This window comes from Camponotus vicinus, unplaced genomic scaffold (assembly GCF_025532165.1).
Source record: "Camponotus vicinus isolate PSW18456_S1 unplaced genomic scaffold, iyCamVici1.0 SCAF_2, whole genome shotgun sequence".
In the NCBI taxonomy this organism is placed as follows: Eukaryota; Metazoa; Arthropoda; class Insecta; order Hymenoptera; family Formicidae; genus Camponotus; species Camponotus vicinus.
In genome coordinates, this window is record NW_028141956.1 from 10524784 (window position 1) to 10542917 (window position 18134).

Sequence of the window (18134 nt, forward strand, 5' to 3'; positions counted from 1 at the left end):
ATGATTCAATAGTTTAATTATAATAATTCAAAGTAATTATCCTGAATCCAATTTTTTTTTAGCTACGAAATATCAAGAGAAATATCATTTACAGTTTTCCACTTTTTGATATTATATATCTTTATAACTCAAAACAAATTCTATTTAAAAAAATGTTCGTTTTAAATTAAAAAATATGATTTTGATTATCTCATCTGATTATTTCTTTAAAATTAATTTTACGACATCTTTTTCAATCATTATATAATTTCGTAAGATTCTATAAAATTACTTATTTTTATTTTTGCTGAGGAGAAATTGACCCCAAACTCACCAGAAAATCTATCATTGAAATTCAGAGTACAAGTCTCATTGGACATCCCATATGATGATAATTACGCAATTTTACACAAGCCTTAACATTTCCACGTAATACTTTCAAATGACTCTCGAGGAAACCATCGTTCTAAGCGCGAATCGCGAATCCTTACGATCTTACATACCACAGATATTCGATACCGTTGGTCCTGGACACGGTGACGGCAAACGCGTACCATTGCACCGTACATAGGTACATTGTTAGGACGTTGTGCGGAGGAGGGACATTATAATGGTCGATAAGAGCGCGAGGAATCGTCTATGATGCGCGTTGCGCACCGGCTCAAGGACACTCCAGGACATTTACCCATGAATCTGTCGACCTTGATCTTATACACGGATTCGTGAAAGAGGAGGTGCTGCTGCATGATACTCCGCTCTCTCGCAATTGCACCTGCGTGTGATGGAATTGGAGCTAATCAACTGTCTCTCATCCCGTTCCTCGCTGTCTCTCGTGAAACGAAAAGTGTCAAAGGAGTACGTATTTTAGAAATGTCACACGAACTCACTTCTGAAACAGAATTCTGAAGCTGACACTTTTCAGATAGTTTAAACGATTTCATTCATAGAGAAAATGCGATGAATTATTTGAGCATTTAGTATATTTATGACTTAACACTTATTTAGGAAAAAGAATATTGTTCATCTATAAGATGCTTTCTATATTGATTCCAATATATAGAGATGTTTGTACAGAATTAATGATAATTTATAAGATTAGACAATCGCGATGCAACCGCGAATCTATGGAAATCGTAGAGATAAACGCACGCGTTACCTCTAATTGGCCTCGCATAATAACACAGCAATTATGAAATTGTAGGTTGAGATCGCTTTCTATTCTTTTTCTAGGCATATCAACGGCTCGTATATCGAGACTTTATGACTTAACATCGTGCATATCTGGGGGAAAGGATTATGCGACGAAAAAGATTACGCGACAAAGAAATGGCTTCATAACTTGTCAATGATCTGAATCATCGATAAATACGATAAAATCTGTATGTGAAAGGAAATCTTCAAATAACGATTTTCATGTGTTTGCAATAAATGGATAAAACATTCATCAAACTGGAGTAAAATAGATGTCACATATAACTGTTTAATTTTTTTTAAATTAAATTGAAAGATTTAAAAATATAGAAGTTCTTATTAGTAACATTTATAAAGTAATACATCAAATAATTTAAAAAATTTATTCTAAAAAATAAATACCAAAAAAGTAAAGCATCCTTACCATCACACTCTAAATATCTTATTTTTATTTTAAAATTAATTATTACATTATTAATTTATTAAATTCAATAATTTCTTTATATCATTTCTTCAATAATTTTTTTAGCCCATTAGAATATTTTTTGTTAGATTATTTAAAAAGTGAATATACTATTCCAAACATTTTGAATTAAAGAATCTTTTAGACATATCAACATTTAAGAATCAAATAAATTTTTGTATCTAGACTGAAAAACATTTTTTGAGTCAATTAAATATTATTTAACAAGACAAATAGTGTATTAATAATGCTTCTTCATAAATTAATATCTCCTATTATTTCGTTAGCTTAAAATTAAAATATTCCCTAAACTAATTTTAAATTTCTTTATACAGAATAAAAAATTGCATCAAATATTTAAAAAAAACAGAGTTGTAAACACAGTTTTACTAAAGACAAAGGTACAACTGTGTATTTTGCAGTTACATGCATGTGCATAAATGCATGTAATAATGATACACAAAGTTAAAGCAACTGAAATCTTTCTGCTTTATATTTTTTTTACGTATCGAATTTCGATAATATAACTTCTCAGAGTTCTATGAGATATATTATTCATATACACATACATGATTAATATATAACTTTTTGCATAATTGATTACGTTTTCGAAATAAATTAGCCATTTTTTCAAGTATAAGGATTATTTTTTACGTACTGCCAGTTTTATTTACCATGTAATCTAAAATATCAGTCAGCTAATTTACTGTTTATTAAAAATTGCTTGGCAAAATTTAATTAAAAATAACTTTAATTAATTGAAAAGTAAATTTATATTTTTCTTACAGAGTAACCAAAGCTGTAAGACTATAAAGTATCAGTCAGAAGCACGTAAAAATGCTGTGTAACAAGAATTATTCGCGTAATTCAAAATTGAGCGTCACAATGGAGCTGTCTCTTCTTTATTAATGCGGATGCATGACGCCACTGTGTGTAACATAGACACTTTTAAGTCTTATTTACAGCCGGACTACATAAGCCGCTTACATTACAATCGTGCTGTATGTTAACCGAGCAAGTAATTGACCAAAAGAAATTGTATTTTCCTTGTTCAACTAGTGTACGAATGATATAGTCCGTAAACCATGACTTTAATGATTAATTGACGCTCGTTCCAAACTATCGGGAATTTTCAAATTTGAAGATTCGTCGACTATATCACGATTATATATCATGTATATCAATAATCGCGCAGTGAACTTTAAGAAATTAAATAAAAGGTTTTTTTGGAACATCGACCGCATATATAAACTCAAATTCCTCGACTTGAATATTCAATATTTTCATAATAGCAGTTATAAGAAAGAAAGAGAAGATATGAATGCGTGTGTCTAATGTTTCTACAAGATTTTAATCCAATTAATTTGTACACACAATTATGAAACGAAATTTAATGAAAAATATGATATTTCGTAATTAATCGATAACAAACGATTAATTTGTTAATTTAAAGAATATTTAATTTAAAAGGACATCTTATAAAAGTTATTTAGGCAAAAGTAACTTGAAAAACCGGTCGCTTTCTCATCTTAATAGCCTTAACCACAAATGCAAATAAACATATTCTTCGGTTGCAATTTACTCATAAAAAAAAAAAAACTATGAACCTGTGTCTGCGATGTCGAGCCGGTGCACGCTCGAGTTATAATTTTGTAACGTGACGTGCGCAGGTGTAATTTCACGACGCGACCGCAATGTCGAAAGATCCATATCGATGAGATTTAAGGAGAAACTGGACGAATTAGCTATGCAAAAGATAATAAATCTAATATTTCGAAATTTATAAATTTGACATCGACAAAGCATTTTAAAATATAAAATTAATAACTTTACTTAAATTAATTTTACTTTAATTAACTTGTGTGAATTAAAATAAAAATTGCTTCGCAGAATATAATTTAATCTCAAACTCTATATAAAATAAATAAATAAATATATATATATTTTTATATCGAACACTTCTTTTTATAAAAAATTAGGAAACGGCTATTAATTTTTTTTTATAATAACTATACCGCGATTTTGACTGTATACAAAAATTCATAAAAATCAAAATTTTAATTCTAAAAATCTTTAACTCATACACATAAATTAATTATTTTAAAAGGGCAAAAGTGCGTTGCATGATGTCAAATTCATAAATCAGAAAATGTATTAGATTCATTAATTTTTAATGTAATCGATCCGTCGAATTTTTCCTTAAGTTCTCGCGATAAAAATAAAAGCTATGCGAATATAAAAGCATAATTTCATCGAATAAAAATATTGAAGCTTAGAAATATTGAAATGTCACAATGATAGACATACATTAAGTATGTCGCGCAAAGTATTTATAAATTCGAGAAACTGAATGCTTCAAAATAGAACGATAAATTTTGAAATCTTTCTAATGACGTTTATGGTTTCATTCATTCAAAAACAAGCCGATTAAAATTTTAATTCAAAATTCTAAGAGCAAATGATGCAAGCATAATAAAATATAAGCGTAAGAATACAAAAGATGATCGTTGTAAAAGTAACTACGTAACAATGTGAATTTGATTGAAGGATAAAGGAGTTCTCTATTTATTTGAAAAGGATGAACGCCCATTGAGTGTTTAGAAATAAAGGACGAGAAATACCGTGAACGAATAGCATTGACATTACGCTTTGATATGCTTTATCAGTGTATTTTGAAATTTATCTCTCGCCCTCTCGCTCCTCCCCCAACATTTTCCTTTGTTTTTAGCGCATAAGCGACGACGAATTTAAACAATATTTTCTCGCTGCTAGATTTACAAAAAAAAAGCAGTGCGAAAATTTACCGAGTATCCCTAATAACAGAACGAGTTTGGAATGGAGAGGAGACGGCAACGGCCGTAAGGTGTTATCGATTTTATCAATAAACGGGAGGGGGGGGGGGCTTCTAGGGGATTCTGTCTCGATGTAGCACGGGGTGAATCAAAAAGAGCGAGCGAGAGAGAGAGAGAGAGATGGAGAGACAAAGGGGGAAAAAGAAAGAGGGAGAGAGGAGAGAGGAAAAAGCGCAACGAATAAAGACAGGATTTGTCGCAAAGGGCGGTGGACGATCGTCGCATCGTTCGCCCTGCGACGAGGTTGAGGGAAAAAAAACTTCACTCACCTTCGGACAGTTCGAGATCCAATTCGGCGAGCTTCTCCCGTACGTCCTCCGGGAGCTTGCCGATGTCGATGTATTCGGCCATCGTTAGGCCATCCACGCTGCGCCGTGATAGCGAATCCACCAGCGGTGCATACCACGACTCGTCACCACCGTTCAGCCATCTTGCCTGACACTGACTTAAGACCGTCGTGCTGCTGGCGGCGCCACCTGACGGGATCTCGCGCTTCGAGCGTGCTGGAAAAATCATAGACGTCCAAATGTTACTAGGCTGCCAACCCGACGTATAAAGATCGTTCCGCATTAGGGTAGGTTTTCACTTAGGTCCATATTTTGAATCCTTTTTTATCGATAAAAATGCCTCTAAAAGTGGCTTATAGCTAATCAGAAGGCTTATAAACCACTTTTAGAGGCACTTTTATCGATAAAAGAGGATTCAGAATATGGGTCTTAATTTTTAGCATCAAAAGACATTACGTAATCGAAAAACGACGAATTGATACCCATACAATACAGACCGTTGTTGTTACATTGCAGCAATATTGCTGCAATGTAACAACAATTTATGCTGTATGGGTATCTTTATTTTTAGTCACGTGATATTTTTTGACGCTGGAAGATGAGTGTGAAACCGTACTTTTAATAAAAATAGTATCTTTCGTCAATAATTGCTCCTATTTTTTATTTTTATAAGTTATAAGTTTAATTATAATATTAATTTTAATTATAATTAATATTATAATTAATATATTATAATATTAATTATAATATTAATTATATAATAAACTAAGTTATTTAATTATGAAATAAACTAAAGATAATTTAAATACTAAGAGCAACACATTTTATTTCCTTCTAATATGGAGCTTTCGAGGATGAAACTTTTGAAGGGAGAACGAAACAAAAATATATTAAAATTTATATTTTAGAAATTCAACACAGCTGACGCTCCGTCTATATATTTTCTATCCTGCATTATTTCCAAGCCCGCTGATAATTATGAAAAAAAAAATTTACTTAGAGTCGATGGCAGTGTGGCAGGCGGGTCAGGTTTTTCGCGCATGCGCGGCAAACGAGGCCTCAATGAAGTATCTAATACAGGCAAAAAGGTGTGCCACTGGTCGCCCGAAAAAATTTTCTCTTAGAAAATTGTGATCAACAGCACACATTTTTATCATACACTATACGAATAACTCACGACTATTTATTAAATATCACAAAACTTTTAATAAACTGTGTTTCACTCAACTATGTCTGTATGCTAAGTAATTTTCCTCGAGTCCGCCAAATCTTCCACATGTGGTACATCGCTGGTTAGCCACTATTATCACGCATGCGCGAAAAACCTGACTCGCCTGCCAACACTGGTCGATGGTCTTTAATATTTTATTTAGTCGATGACTCAAAACTCGATCCAATCCGATTCGATGTTGATTGTGTGTGAGATTAGTGCTATAAATTACCGTAGACACTTGAAGACGTGCAACGCGATGCGAGTCATGCACATTGTATAAAATCGTTAATTAAATGTGTTGTGCACTTCTATGGTGATCGTGACATCGCGCTGTATTTTAACCGCATTTTCGCGTTGTAGTTTAATCGCATTTGGACCATGACATCATCCGCACCGATGGAATTAACTTGGTGAGTGAATTTGCGAAATGGATTGATACCGTATTTTAAGCTGCTTCGACTACGAAGGTCATGTTAAATATCGCGATAACATCCAATAGCGTGAGCTCCAATTCGTTAATTATGCGTTATTTTCCGCGTGATTTTTTATTTTATTTCTCTTCGATATTTCCTCCACAAAAGAATCGATACTTATTTTACTACGTATATATTTGTACGTATGTACGCATATACAAATATACATTTCTTCTTTTCTTGATAATAAAAATATATTTGTTACATTTTTGCCTCTTTGAAAAAAAATTCGCGAATATATATATTTTTTCTTTTTTATATATAATTATTTACATTTCCGCTTTCCATTGTTTAATCTTCGGGAGCTTTATATGTATGTGGCTATTTTTTACGTATGTATATATATCTTGTATTTGTCATATTGTATTTTGATAAGAATGCACCTCTATAAACCTTGATCTAATATATATGAATAAAAGTCTTATCTATTTAATTTCTGGCATTATTCTAGATAAGAAATATTATTATAGCTAACATGCTAAAAAGCGTATTTTTATGAGAATATATATATGTGTATTTTATAAATGAATATGTTTTATATTTTATATACGAATAAAAGAGAAGAAAGCGCATTTACACAGACATATACATACACACATTAACGACTCGAAATATATATATATGGTAAGATATTTTTATAGTATCGTCTAAAATTGCTTTATTTTTTATTTTATTACTGCGCGTGATTTGACGCGAAATATTACCGTATCTCTTGATTATACTAATTATTACTATTTAAAATATATATCTAATGATAAGTTAAGATAATATAATACATAAAGGGGGGGGAATTGTGTACAATTTGTATATAAAATGTCAATTTTCTCTTTGAACTTTAGCCTGGTTTTAATGCTCTTTTTGCTCGCAACTGTTGTGATATTAAAAAATTGCATTGCATTATCATTTACATTGATAATTATATCTCGTATATAAAAAAAACAAGTGTAAATTGTGTTCTGTCGTTTATATAAGTTTATTGTTGATTATTTTTTTTTCTGGCACTAATTTGTCTTGTGTAAAAATCACACCAAGTTTTTATTTAGAGCGAGAAACACGTTTATCTTAGAACCGAGTTTATCAAGAATCAAGTGCAACGATATATTATTTATTTTATATATATATATATATATATATATATATATATATATTTCAAATTATAAATTTTTTATTGTTATTTTCTAAACCTTGCTTGCCTATGTATACATATTGTAAAATTTTAAAGTTTTATATTTTGGATTTAATGTGTTTTGCAACTATAGTTGATTTTGACATTTTCAGACATCAGTGATTCTCTTCTAAATTAAAAAGAATGTAAAGAAAAGAAAAAAAGATTGTCAGTTTATCAAAACCGCGAAGTCATGTGTTGTAGATTTGCAAAATTGTCATGACTGCATGCAAGAAAAATTTAAATACATATGTTACATGTGTTGCTGATGATATTAATAGCTGTGAGATTCATTGTTATCTTTGTGAACATGATTAATATACAATTCGATGTAATAAGCAAAGAAACCTGCAATCTATCTGCCTTCAAATCTTGTCGAATAATATCATTGAATCAATAAAAGAAAGTAAATAATTTTTTAAAATTATTATTTTTGAAAAATAGCATCTCGATTTTTTTAATACAAGCAACAGATGCTCAGCAAGAAACGTAAAATTAATTTTGATATTAATTTCATTTGCATTTTGTGTGAACATTCTTCGATGAATAGATGTTTTATATTTTTAAAATATATTATCTATATAAAAATATATTTCTGAATATTTAAAAAATTTAGGAAATATTACTATAAATATTTTTTTAATATTACTTTCTCGATAAGGAAGAAACATTTTGAACATATTGATTGATATGTGCATCTTACAAACATTTTAAAAGTGTTATCTAATAATATAAAATGTGATTATTTATATAAAATGTTTAAGGTATATTTTTCCAAATATTTTTGAATATTATTTTAACACGTTTATACATGATGTAATTATTTCTAAGATTAATTCTCTCATTCTCAAAATATTCACATTGAATTTATCTATAACATTAAAAAGATTAAAAATTATTAAAACATTACTGTAGAATGTTAGAATAATGTTAGCGCACCATTATTTACAACAATATATTACTTTTATTTCAATATTATCAAAATCTTCGAATATGACTCAAAGTTTATTTACTATAATATACAATATTGTAGTTTTTAATATATTATTACAATATATTATATATTTTATATATATTTTATATTTTATATAATATTATATATTTTATATAATATTAAAAATTATATATTTGAAAATAAAAATAAAAACTACATATTTGAAAATGTATGTTGTAAAATATCATAGCAACATTATGTTAATGATTTCTTGGCTTCTGAATGATTCATTATTGACTATCGCGCATTTTATATATTCTTCAATGAGTATTTGTATTCTATTTTCGTTTTAATTTTTTTGATATGCAGAAGATAGCCTATAACGCAATCAATTAAATATTATAGAAGCTTGTAAAATATGCGAAATACCTGTGATTTTAAAAATTTAATATCGCAACCATATATCTATATTTATGACACTCTATCCCAATACATGACATTATTACATAATATTAATTTTATCTTCTAGAATTGATACTGTGAAATCAAATCATTCTTATTGCAGATTGTTCTTCAATCTGGTTTAGGAATCTGTTCTCCATCAGAGTGTGTGTCGCGATTAGCATAATACGGGCAAGGTAGACATCCGGGAAGCGTGACCCCAAAGACCCAGCAATCGACAGCTGAACAGCTTTTTATCGGCTGATTTTTTTTTTTTCATCGAATGCACGAACAAGGAATCGATATGAATAATCGGATTTATATAGATGAGGAGACTGGCGAGGATATGATCCATCCATTCGTCGATTGCAACATTCGTCATTCGATCGACTCAATGGCGATAAATGATGCGGAAACTGGAGAACCGGAAGTCAATCACATAGACAACACGGTTAGAGGTCATAGGAGAGTGCCGTTTCAGGTACTTGAGAAAATATTTGCATCCGTGTATCCTCTCTTTAAATTTATCTTTAAATTTTCTGACTTGAAATTCGAACCAATTTTTCTCGTTTTATTATATTTTTAATCAATCGTAATTTAAATATAAATTTTTGATTAATACAATCATGAAATTAATTTATAATAATTAATTTATAAATGCACAAAATAAGATATATATATATATATATATATATATATATATATATATATATATATATATATATATATATATATAATGTTTATATATAATATATTGTGAACTTGTAACATAAAGGTGCGTCACGCAATTGAGATGAGTTCTAGAATATTCCTATTGAAAAAGAAAATAACAAGCAAAAGTTGTAACAATGTCGATTTCTTTATTAAGTTATTTTTTCGTAAGTGCAAAGATGCATTAAAAACTGCAATTGCATTTTTTCTTTAATGGAATTTTCTTTAATTTTTTTTGCATTATTCAAGGAGATCTTTTGCACTGTTATATAAGAAACATTTTTCCACTGTTTTTGCACTGTTACATAAGAAACATTTTTAAGAAACAGGTTTTTATGTTCTTTATTATAGCATCAAGATGCTCATTCTTTTTATATAAGTTTAAACAATTTATTCTCTAATCTGTTCTTTTAAGTCTTTTTCATTCTTTAAGTCCTCTCTCTTCAATGGAAACAAATGGAAGCAAATACACACTATCTTTGAGACAACCCAATAAAAAAAAATCTAGTAACATAAATAGTGTTCATCTTGATGATGTAATGAAGAACATAAAAAGCGGATCACAAAATGTTTGTTATATAACGCTCTATCTTACATCCTCCGCTGCATTGAATGCAAAACGATAGACCTCGCTTTGCGAGGAAAGTTGATAATCTATGCAGTACCATTTACTTTTAGACCTTGTTTCACTCAAAATATCGAGCTATGACTAACTTTATTTGTTTATAACTTTGTAATAAATAACTAGCGGTTAAGATCTTTTGAATTTTTGTTCAAAATTATATTATGATTTTAATTATATATATAATTATACTTTAAGATATCACTAAAATTAGTGAGATCAATATTTAGTTTTATTGCAATAAATGCTTTATCTCTTATAGATACCGAAGGAGGTAAAGGAAAATTCCTCAAAAAAACACCATTTAACAGAGGTAGAGCCTGTTCCAGCGGGTGCTTCCTTTGGTCAGATAAATCCTATCTGTCTGTTTTTACCGGCCATCATCTATTTTCGCTGGTTCCTTGCCTTATTGATGCTTTTCGAGGTATTATAAATGTCGAAATTTTTTGAAAAATGTTTACTTCCGTAAACATAATCATAAGTTTTCATGCTATTTCTACATTAAGGTCATTCTGCATGTGTGGGCACATCACAAGAACAAGGCCCTAAAGGACGCCAGCGTATACTTTCGTTCACCATTTCACGATATCTCTGCCGAGTTTTGCGCTCTCTGTCAGAACGAAACTTGCATGAATCGTGTCAGTAAACTGCATCAAATTCGGATGCACAAATTTTTGCGACAGTGTAACTACATGAAGAGAGTAGTAACGTGAATTTGAACGAGGTGAGCGTACCTAGCGATACTTTAAGCGTCGTAGAGCTCGTTAAAATAATAATAATAATTGCAATAATATTTTCGACCTCTTAGTTTCTAAAGTTTTATGTAAAATAACTGTTATATTCATGTACAATTGTTATATACATTAAAATTATATTTATATTTTTCTATAGGTAAAGGGAGAAGATTGTCAACATAAGCGATTAATCTATTTTCTTGTTAAATTTCATATTTTGTATTTTTAAGAGTAATATAAAGTTTCATATCTTGTACTTTTAAGAATACTAACGTTTCGAAAATTAATGTTTCTCTATTAAAAATTAAAAGTATTATAACATATTAAACACACGAGAAAGAAATATTTTATATCATTTCTTGCTTAGTATTACAACCTTGTAGAAAAGTTTACATTAAAATTTTTTTAGTCAAGATTTAACAAGCATAAAAGTAATTGCTATATTAATTTTAAATGTATTTTAATTTCATATGTATCTTATGTCGCACAAATATTCATTTTATTTTTTTTTCATTAAAATTTTTTTTATATACAATATCTCCAAACATAAAACAAGTTTACACGACTACTTGTTTTTGATGAAATTTTGATAAATTAACGTGAAATCGAATATTGAGACCATGTAAGTTTTTAAAGAGAAATAATTTTTTTCATATCAATTTCTCAATGCACTATTAAAATTTATTTCAATAAAACTTGAAATGAAGTTAATAATAATAGAAAGAATTAAATATATGTGTCAAGTACATTATCATTCGATTAACCTATCTCGTTATCGTAACGCTAGAATTTCTCTAGTCGCAATTTTACAAATAACGTTGAAATTTGCAGCGATATGTACCCTCCAAAAACGACACTTGCTCCAAATCAGTGCAGGATAATTTGGGCTTTGTATTCCATGAAAGATACGAGCTACAGCGCGACCAGTAAATTTCGTATCCTTATAACGTATTATCAAATTGCGCACATCGGCAGCAATCTGCTCCTCATTCGTCACCTTATCCTGTACAGAACAAGTAAAGATAAAGATCTCTTATAGCTTAATGATTAAAGATTTGTAAAAATCATAAATAAATTTTACGATGGGAAAGTACCTGGAAACCAATATCAACATTATTTAAAGGAGAATCCGATTGAAAGTAGTCTCTGATAATATTTTTAAGTTCGTCCGATCTCTTCATGACATCGTCGTCCAAAATCAAACAATGCTTGATCGTCGGTACGCTAATCTTATCGAACGCGAAGGATATGAGTTCGAGTTGCTGCAAACACGAAGATTCTTGAGACTGGGTACGGGCGATCAGTGTGTCAAGCGCCTCATCCAATTCCGTGTCGGTCAGATCACCCGGCGCTTTCACTCGTAAGCCGAGTTTATCGTATTGTACCGATATAGCCGAGCGTTTCGTTTTTCCATCAGCTGTAAAACACATGTTCTCCGTCATAACCATGAAACACATTTCAAAAAAAGTCAAACATTTCCCAAGAAACTTGTTAGAATTCTTACCTCCTGTCGTCCATTCCAACGTTTTGAGATGGCTCTTTGCTATCCCACTATCCCAGCCTATGGCCGATGCGATATCGATTACCGAAAATTCTATGATGTTACTGTCCTCATGCGAAATCCCCTTCTGCATGTCCAACGCTATCGCCATTGCAAGTGGTGGAGACTAAAATCAAAGTCAAATTAATTACTTAGGATAAATATGAGCGGTTGTCTGAATTTGTATCAATTTTCTCGATTTTGTATGAGCTTCCACGAATTTACACAAATGCATTCTTTTTTCATTATTTATATATTCTCTTCCAATATTGTTTTCTTAATAATTTGTTTTTGCTGTATCTTTCACTATGTTATTGCTCTATTAACAAAGTGTGTACATTTCTTTCTCATAATAAAATAAAATGTTATCTTTATTATTAACTAAGATATTACTGATATTTGGAGTAAAGTCTTACAGATTGTGCCGCTTGTTTAAGAGCTTGTGGTCCATTGTAGCTGGAAACCCGCGCTCGCACGTATACAGACGACAACACGGTAATGAACCTCTTCGGGTGTAATTCGAGATAGCAGAGTAATGTCGAAATTGTTTCCTGCGTAATATCGAGGTCTTTTACGATCTCATCGATTGGAAGAGCGACTTCGTGACCAGGACACCTCCAATTGGAATTTTTCTCATTGATTTTTTTGCAAGAGCAAGGGATGAAAATTCTTTGAAGCAGATGTCTAATCGTATATCTATCGACACCGTTCGCATGTATATGTCTACGTAATTCCCATTTATCACTATTTTGCTATATGTTTTAGAAATAATAATAAATAGATTAATAATCGAAGATGAATGAGAGAGATTTCTCCAAAAGAGAGTAATTTTGAAATTTTAATCAAATAAGTACCGTAGGATTCAAGAATAAATGACAGTGTGCTGTGATACTGTCCCTTCCGCTACGGCCAATCTCTTGCACGTATCCTTCGAAGGTACCGGGCATATTATAATGAATGATAGCCCGAATGTCTGATTTATTGATGCCCATTCCAAATGCGACGGTGGCAACTACAATTTTAATTTTGCCATTCATAAACTCCTTTTGTACAATTTTGCGCTTGTAAGCCGTCATACCGGCGTGGTAAACCTCAGCTATCGTGGATATCTTCGCCTTTGGCTTCTCAGGGTTTCGCGGATCCTACCAGTGCGTATACAGATTTAATTCATAAGAATAAAAAAGATTAACTGTCTAAGTTTTTTACTCAAATAAAAAAGATATGAAAAAAAACAAACTAAATAACATATTTGACAAGTTTTGACATTGTAATTCAATGGCTACAAGGAAGAAAATCTTAATATTTACCTTCAGCGATATTCTTAACAAGGCTGCGATTCTCTCGCACTCTTCCCTACGAATACAGTAGACTATTATGCAGTCAAGTTCGCGGAATCTGTCGCTCTTCAACAACGCGATCAACGCGTGATCCTTGTTTTCATCTTTGGACACCGTTAAAATGAGATTCTTAGGCAAAGGTACGTCGGATATGACGCCGGCCATACCGTCGTGTAGATCCAAATGCTTCACTATACTTTCTGCAGTAGTCTTCGTGACAGTCGCCGTAAGTCCCAATATCGTCTTCACGCGCAGCTTCTCCTTAAGCACTCGGCAAACCATCAGATAGGAAGGTCGGAAATTGTGCGACCATTGAGAGATGCAGTGGACTTCGTCGATGCAAGCAAACGCAATTGGCGGTAGCTGCTTGAGGAGGGCACCAAACCCGGTAGATTTTTCACTAGCTACCACTGCCTCCGGTGACACCAGAAGAATGTTCACTTTACCATCCTTCACCGATTGCATCACTTGCTCTCTTATCTTCGGTGTCTGATTGGTATGCAAACATGCAGCGGACAGAACCTTAGGCATACCCATTACTTGATCGTCCATCAAGGATACCAAGGGTGAAATCACTAGAGTAATGCAGCGGAAATGCTGGGAGTACAGGTACGCCGGCAATTGGTAGCATAAGGATTTCCCAGAACCCGTTGATAGCATCACCAGAGTAGACTGGCCAGACAAAATCCTCATGATTGCTTTCTCTTGGCCGGTCCTAAAACTTTCATGACCAAACATGCGTAACGCTTCGAAGACTTCCGTCGGAGTTTTGATAAGACTACCATCTTCGTTTGCAGAATATAGCGGATCAACTATTTCTCTTTCAGGCGGCAATAATCTGGACAATAATTCCTGTGGTATCTTATGCTGGAAAATTAAATCTTTCTCATTGACGTCTGGAAAGTCGTCATCGAATAACTTCGCTATGTCTTCGTTTTCTTCATGTTGCGAACATGAAATCTTTGTAGTGGAATAAGACGATCCTTGCGAAAGCCAATCGGTTCTATGACCTTGCGCAATTTGTGCGTTCTTACTGGCCATCTTTTCAGCTTCCTCCAGAGTCGGAAAGTTTGTAGATTCGTCGATCTCGTTCAAAGGTAAAAGTGTAGCGTTCTTGGAAGTTGTGCAACATTTAGCGAAATGCCCAGACTCACCGCATTTAAAACATGTTATGCCATTTTTGTCAATCAGATCAGCTGCATCCAAACTGCTTTCGCTGGATGCCAGCTTCTTCCTATTTTTCCACTGATTTCTCTTATACTTAAACAAACTGAAGTTCTTTTTGCCTCGCACGTACACCTTCTTTTTCAAATTTATCCTAACGAAATTATTATTCATCGTTCCGGTATCCATTTTCTTCTCTAGCTTCTCTATCGCAGTCAGTTTGGGATTTGCTTTTGAAGGTATCAGAGTATCATTTTCTAGTTCGTCAGTGCGAAGCGATTCGGAAAGTTGCGCGATAAGATCGCCAGTCTCTGTCGGTTTTATTGCGAAGCGAGGAACCGTTTGCAACATTTTCATGTCATACGTCGGAATCTCATATGTTTCCGGGTCTGAACTTTGCTTTTTCTCATCCTCTAAACTTGATTTTCTTCTAAGAGATCTTCTCCTTTCTCTCATATCGCATTTTTCTTCATTGTTCATCGTCTTTTCTTTATTTTGCTGATCTGTAGATTTTTTAACGGAACGTATCCGCGTAGTGCTATTCGTCTTTACTTTTGTCTTTTTAGTTTTCTCTTCTGTACAATTGGGATTGGAATCAAATAATACTTGTTTCTCTCTTCCACGTGTACATTGCCTCACTGGTTTCTCATTAGACATCAAAGTGTTTTTCTGATTTGTAAAATCAGCTGATTCAGGAATGGTATTTGTCACTCTAGACCTACTTTTTGTTTGACAAACGTTCTCAGATGTCTTTTTATCATTATTAGCAACGTTCGATTCGACGTTTGAATCTAAGGGAACTATATTGTTTTCAATGTTAATTGATTCGTTCAATATATTAAAATTCGTTTTAATATCGTTAGTTAATTTAAATGTATTAATATTGTCATCAGCTGCGTTTTTACTATAATTATTTTTCAATATTAAATCAGAACTTGCATTAACATAACAAGTCTGCTTGAATGTATCATTATCGATTATAGCATTAGATTCAATAATCGTGGAATCGAAATCAATTTTAACGCATTGTCGTTTGGTGGGATGATCATTATCTTGATTACTTAGCTGCTTTTTGAAATTTCTGATACGTTTTTTCCTGCACTCTTCTTCGGAATCACTGTTGCATATAAAATCTTCATCGGAAACTTGGAGCATCGTGGCAGAATGCGCAACACATGACTTTGGAGAATGAATACTGGATTCCGTTGATTCCACTCCAGAATCGCTAGTGCCCGAGAATCTTTGTAGATTAATAGGTTCTATGTTCAAATTACTCTCCTTTGTGCATCGATCAAGCCAACCCTCATTTAAATTACGGCTTACACAAGTCACATGGCCATCTGCCAATTGTTGGACAGCATTGATGGAATATTGAATGGTAGGTTTACTTTCTTTAAATGTTAATTTCATTGATTCACCAAACAGGGACTTCACTTCGTTAACTGTCGTATCAAAGCCATCATCTTTGCCACTCTGATCAATACTTGCACTAGAATTACTCTCAGATTTGTTCCTGATTTTAGTCAATGATAATGATTTTCTAGGATTTCGTTTAGTAAAGGTTGAACTTTCAAACTTGTTTTTAGAAAGTTGAAAAGATGAAGTTCTACCAACCAATAATTGCTTCCGCTTTGGCTTTTCCTTGATCTTATTCAAATTATCTCCCCAAACTCCTTCAACATTTGTTGGTGTATTTAATTCACTAAAAGAGTCTTCAATTTCTGTAAAACATTTACTATATGGATCTATGTTCTCTGTATTTTTTGTATTTTTTTCTGGAATCTTATCCTGGTCATCTACTGATTTTTGCAGCAAGTTATTAGTGACATTGTCTTGCACATCATCGTAGAAAGTAATATCTGTAAGAGTTTCCTCAAGGGCGCGCGTTTTTAGATTCCAATATATCTTGTATGCCTCTTTGATAGAAATATCTGCTTCTTTTATGTCATTCTGAAAAAGGTGCCAAAAAATAAAATAAAATAAAATAAATCAGTAAAAATGAAACAATATAAATATTATGCAAGATGATCCCTGATAATATAGAAATATAGATAATACAGAGATAATAGAGAATCTTATTAATAACAATTATAAAAATTCTCAAAAAGTACTGAAAAACTTAAAAGTACTGAATTTGCATTTCTATCTAATTTATTATTTTTAAAACTGAATATAATTCTAAATTGTTTCTATTTATTTAATACACAATTGATGTATGTATGGATGCAAAATAAAAGTCAAACAGCCGCTGTATAACATGAAATATGATGAAAATATGAACAAAAGTGAGAGGCAACATACTTTGTTAGGCTTGCGTCCGTACTTTTCCATAAAATCGCTTTCCCATTGTTTTACGCGGAGTTTGCTTTTCATGTACTTAGTTTTAAAAATGGGATCTTCCAAGATCTTCATGTTATTAAGGAATAAAACGATTTACAAACACGGAATACTAAAATCGAATACGTATTAAACTACGCCATCAGTTGCTCTTGGTCCTTGACAATCCTCGTGTGGATCAGTGGCCACGTTCAGCAGAAAAAGCTGCTTTGCAACTGTTGTAAAATTCGTGAACCTGATTGGTGTATGCTCTTAATTTTGGCTGAATCTAAGAGCATACACCAATCAGATTCACGAATCTTAAGCCGGGTCTACATTGGTCGTATCGTAAGGTTGTAAGGTGATAGTCGTAAAAAATTGACCAATCCCAGTTAAAGTTCAGGAGAATAATCAACTGTGATTGGTCAATTTTTTACGACTATGACCTTACAACCTTAAGCCGGTTATACAATAGCTGTCGTAAGTCGGGTGTCGTAAGAGTTAACCAATCACAGTTGATTTTAGAGAAGAATAATCGAATACGATTGGTCAACTCTTACGACACCGACTTACGACAGCTATTGTATAACCGGCTTTACGATACGACCAATGTAGACCCGGCTTTAGAACAGTCGCAAAGCAGCTTTTCCTGCTGAACGCAGCCAGTGACAGCGAATTGGAGATTGGAGGGACACTTCAGCAGGTGAGATTT

General features: G+C 32.2%; 3 protein-coding genes across 7 annotated transcripts in view; 1 reads left to right on the forward strand and 2 right to left on the reverse strand.

The window, feature by feature from the left end:
- Nucleotides 1-4983, reverse strand: part of Dip2 (disco-interacting protein 2) — a 35390-nt gene extending 30407 nt beyond the window's left edge. For both annotated transcript variants that reach the window (XM_083092433.1, XM_083092432.1), the window contains exon 1: nt 4755-4983. In XM_083092433.1, the coding sequence (XP_082948559.1) occupies nt 4755-4836 (82 nt within the window). In that variant the 5' untranslated portion in view covers nt 4837-4983. The remainder of the gene's footprint in view (nt 1-4754) is intronic.
- Nucleotides 4984-6163: 1180 nt separating this feature from the next.
- Nucleotides 6164-12166, forward strand: LOC145966241 (uncharacterized). Of its 4 annotated transcripts, none has more exons than XR_014436997.1 (6): nt 6165-6395; nt 9123-9479; nt 10594-10755; nt 10838-11055; nt 11223-11687; nt 11897-12166. XR_014436997.1 is itself a non-coding variant. In XM_083090199.1 (5 exons), the coding sequence occupies exons 2-4, from the start codon at nt 9282-9284 to the stop codon at nt 11042-11044; spliced, it is 567 nt and encodes a 188-aa protein (XP_082946325.1). In that variant the 5' UTR covers nt 6164-6395; nt 9123-9281; the 3' UTR covers nt 11045-11055; nt 11897-12166. The 4 variants fall into 4 exon arrangements, 2 of the variants coding, with proteins under 2 accessions (XP_082946325.1, XP_082946324.1); XR_014436998.1 differs by having other exon boundaries at nt 9145-9479; XM_083090199.1 differs by lacking the exon at nt 11223-11687 and having other exon boundaries at nt 6164-6395.
- Nucleotides 11725-17651, reverse strand: Recq4 (RecQ4 helicase). Its single transcript, XM_083090197.1, has 7 exons — nt 17408-17651; nt 13913-17056; nt 13460-13747; nt 13022-13357; nt 12570-12732; nt 12160-12482; nt 11725-12068 (listed from the first exon to the last, which is right to left on the reverse strand). The coding sequence occupies exons 1-7, from the start codon at nt 17516-17518 to the stop codon at nt 11838-11840; spliced, it is 4596 nt and encodes a 1531-aa protein (XP_082946323.1). The 5' UTR covers nt 17519-17651; the 3' UTR covers nt 11725-11837.
- Between the last annotated feature and the right edge of the window lie 483 nt (nt 17652-18134).

Coding starts and splice junctions, on each gene's coding strand:
- LOC145966241 (XM_083090199.1), top strand. CDS start 9,282: ATGCACGAACAAGGAATCGATATGAATAATCGGATTTATATAGATGAG. Junction 9,480..10,593: donor ATAGGAGAGTGCCGTTTCAG/GTACTTGAGAAA, acceptor TATCTCTTATAG/ATACCGAAGGAGGTAAAGGA. Junction 10,756..10,837: donor CCTTATTGATGCTTTTCGAG/GTATTATAAATG, acceptor TTCTACATTAAG/GTCATTCTGCATGTGTGGGC.
- Recq4 (XM_083090197.1), bottom strand. CDS start 17,518: ATGAAGATCTTGGAAGATCCCATTTTTAAAACTAAGTACATGAAAAGC. Junction 17,057..17,407: donor ACGGACGCAAGCCTAACAAA/GTATGTTGCCTC, acceptor CACCTTTTTCAG/AATGACATAAAAGAAGCAGA. Junction 12,483..12,569: donor GTTGGAATGGACGACAGGAG/GTAAGAATTCTA, acceptor TGTGTTTTACAG/CTGATGGAAAAACGAAACGC.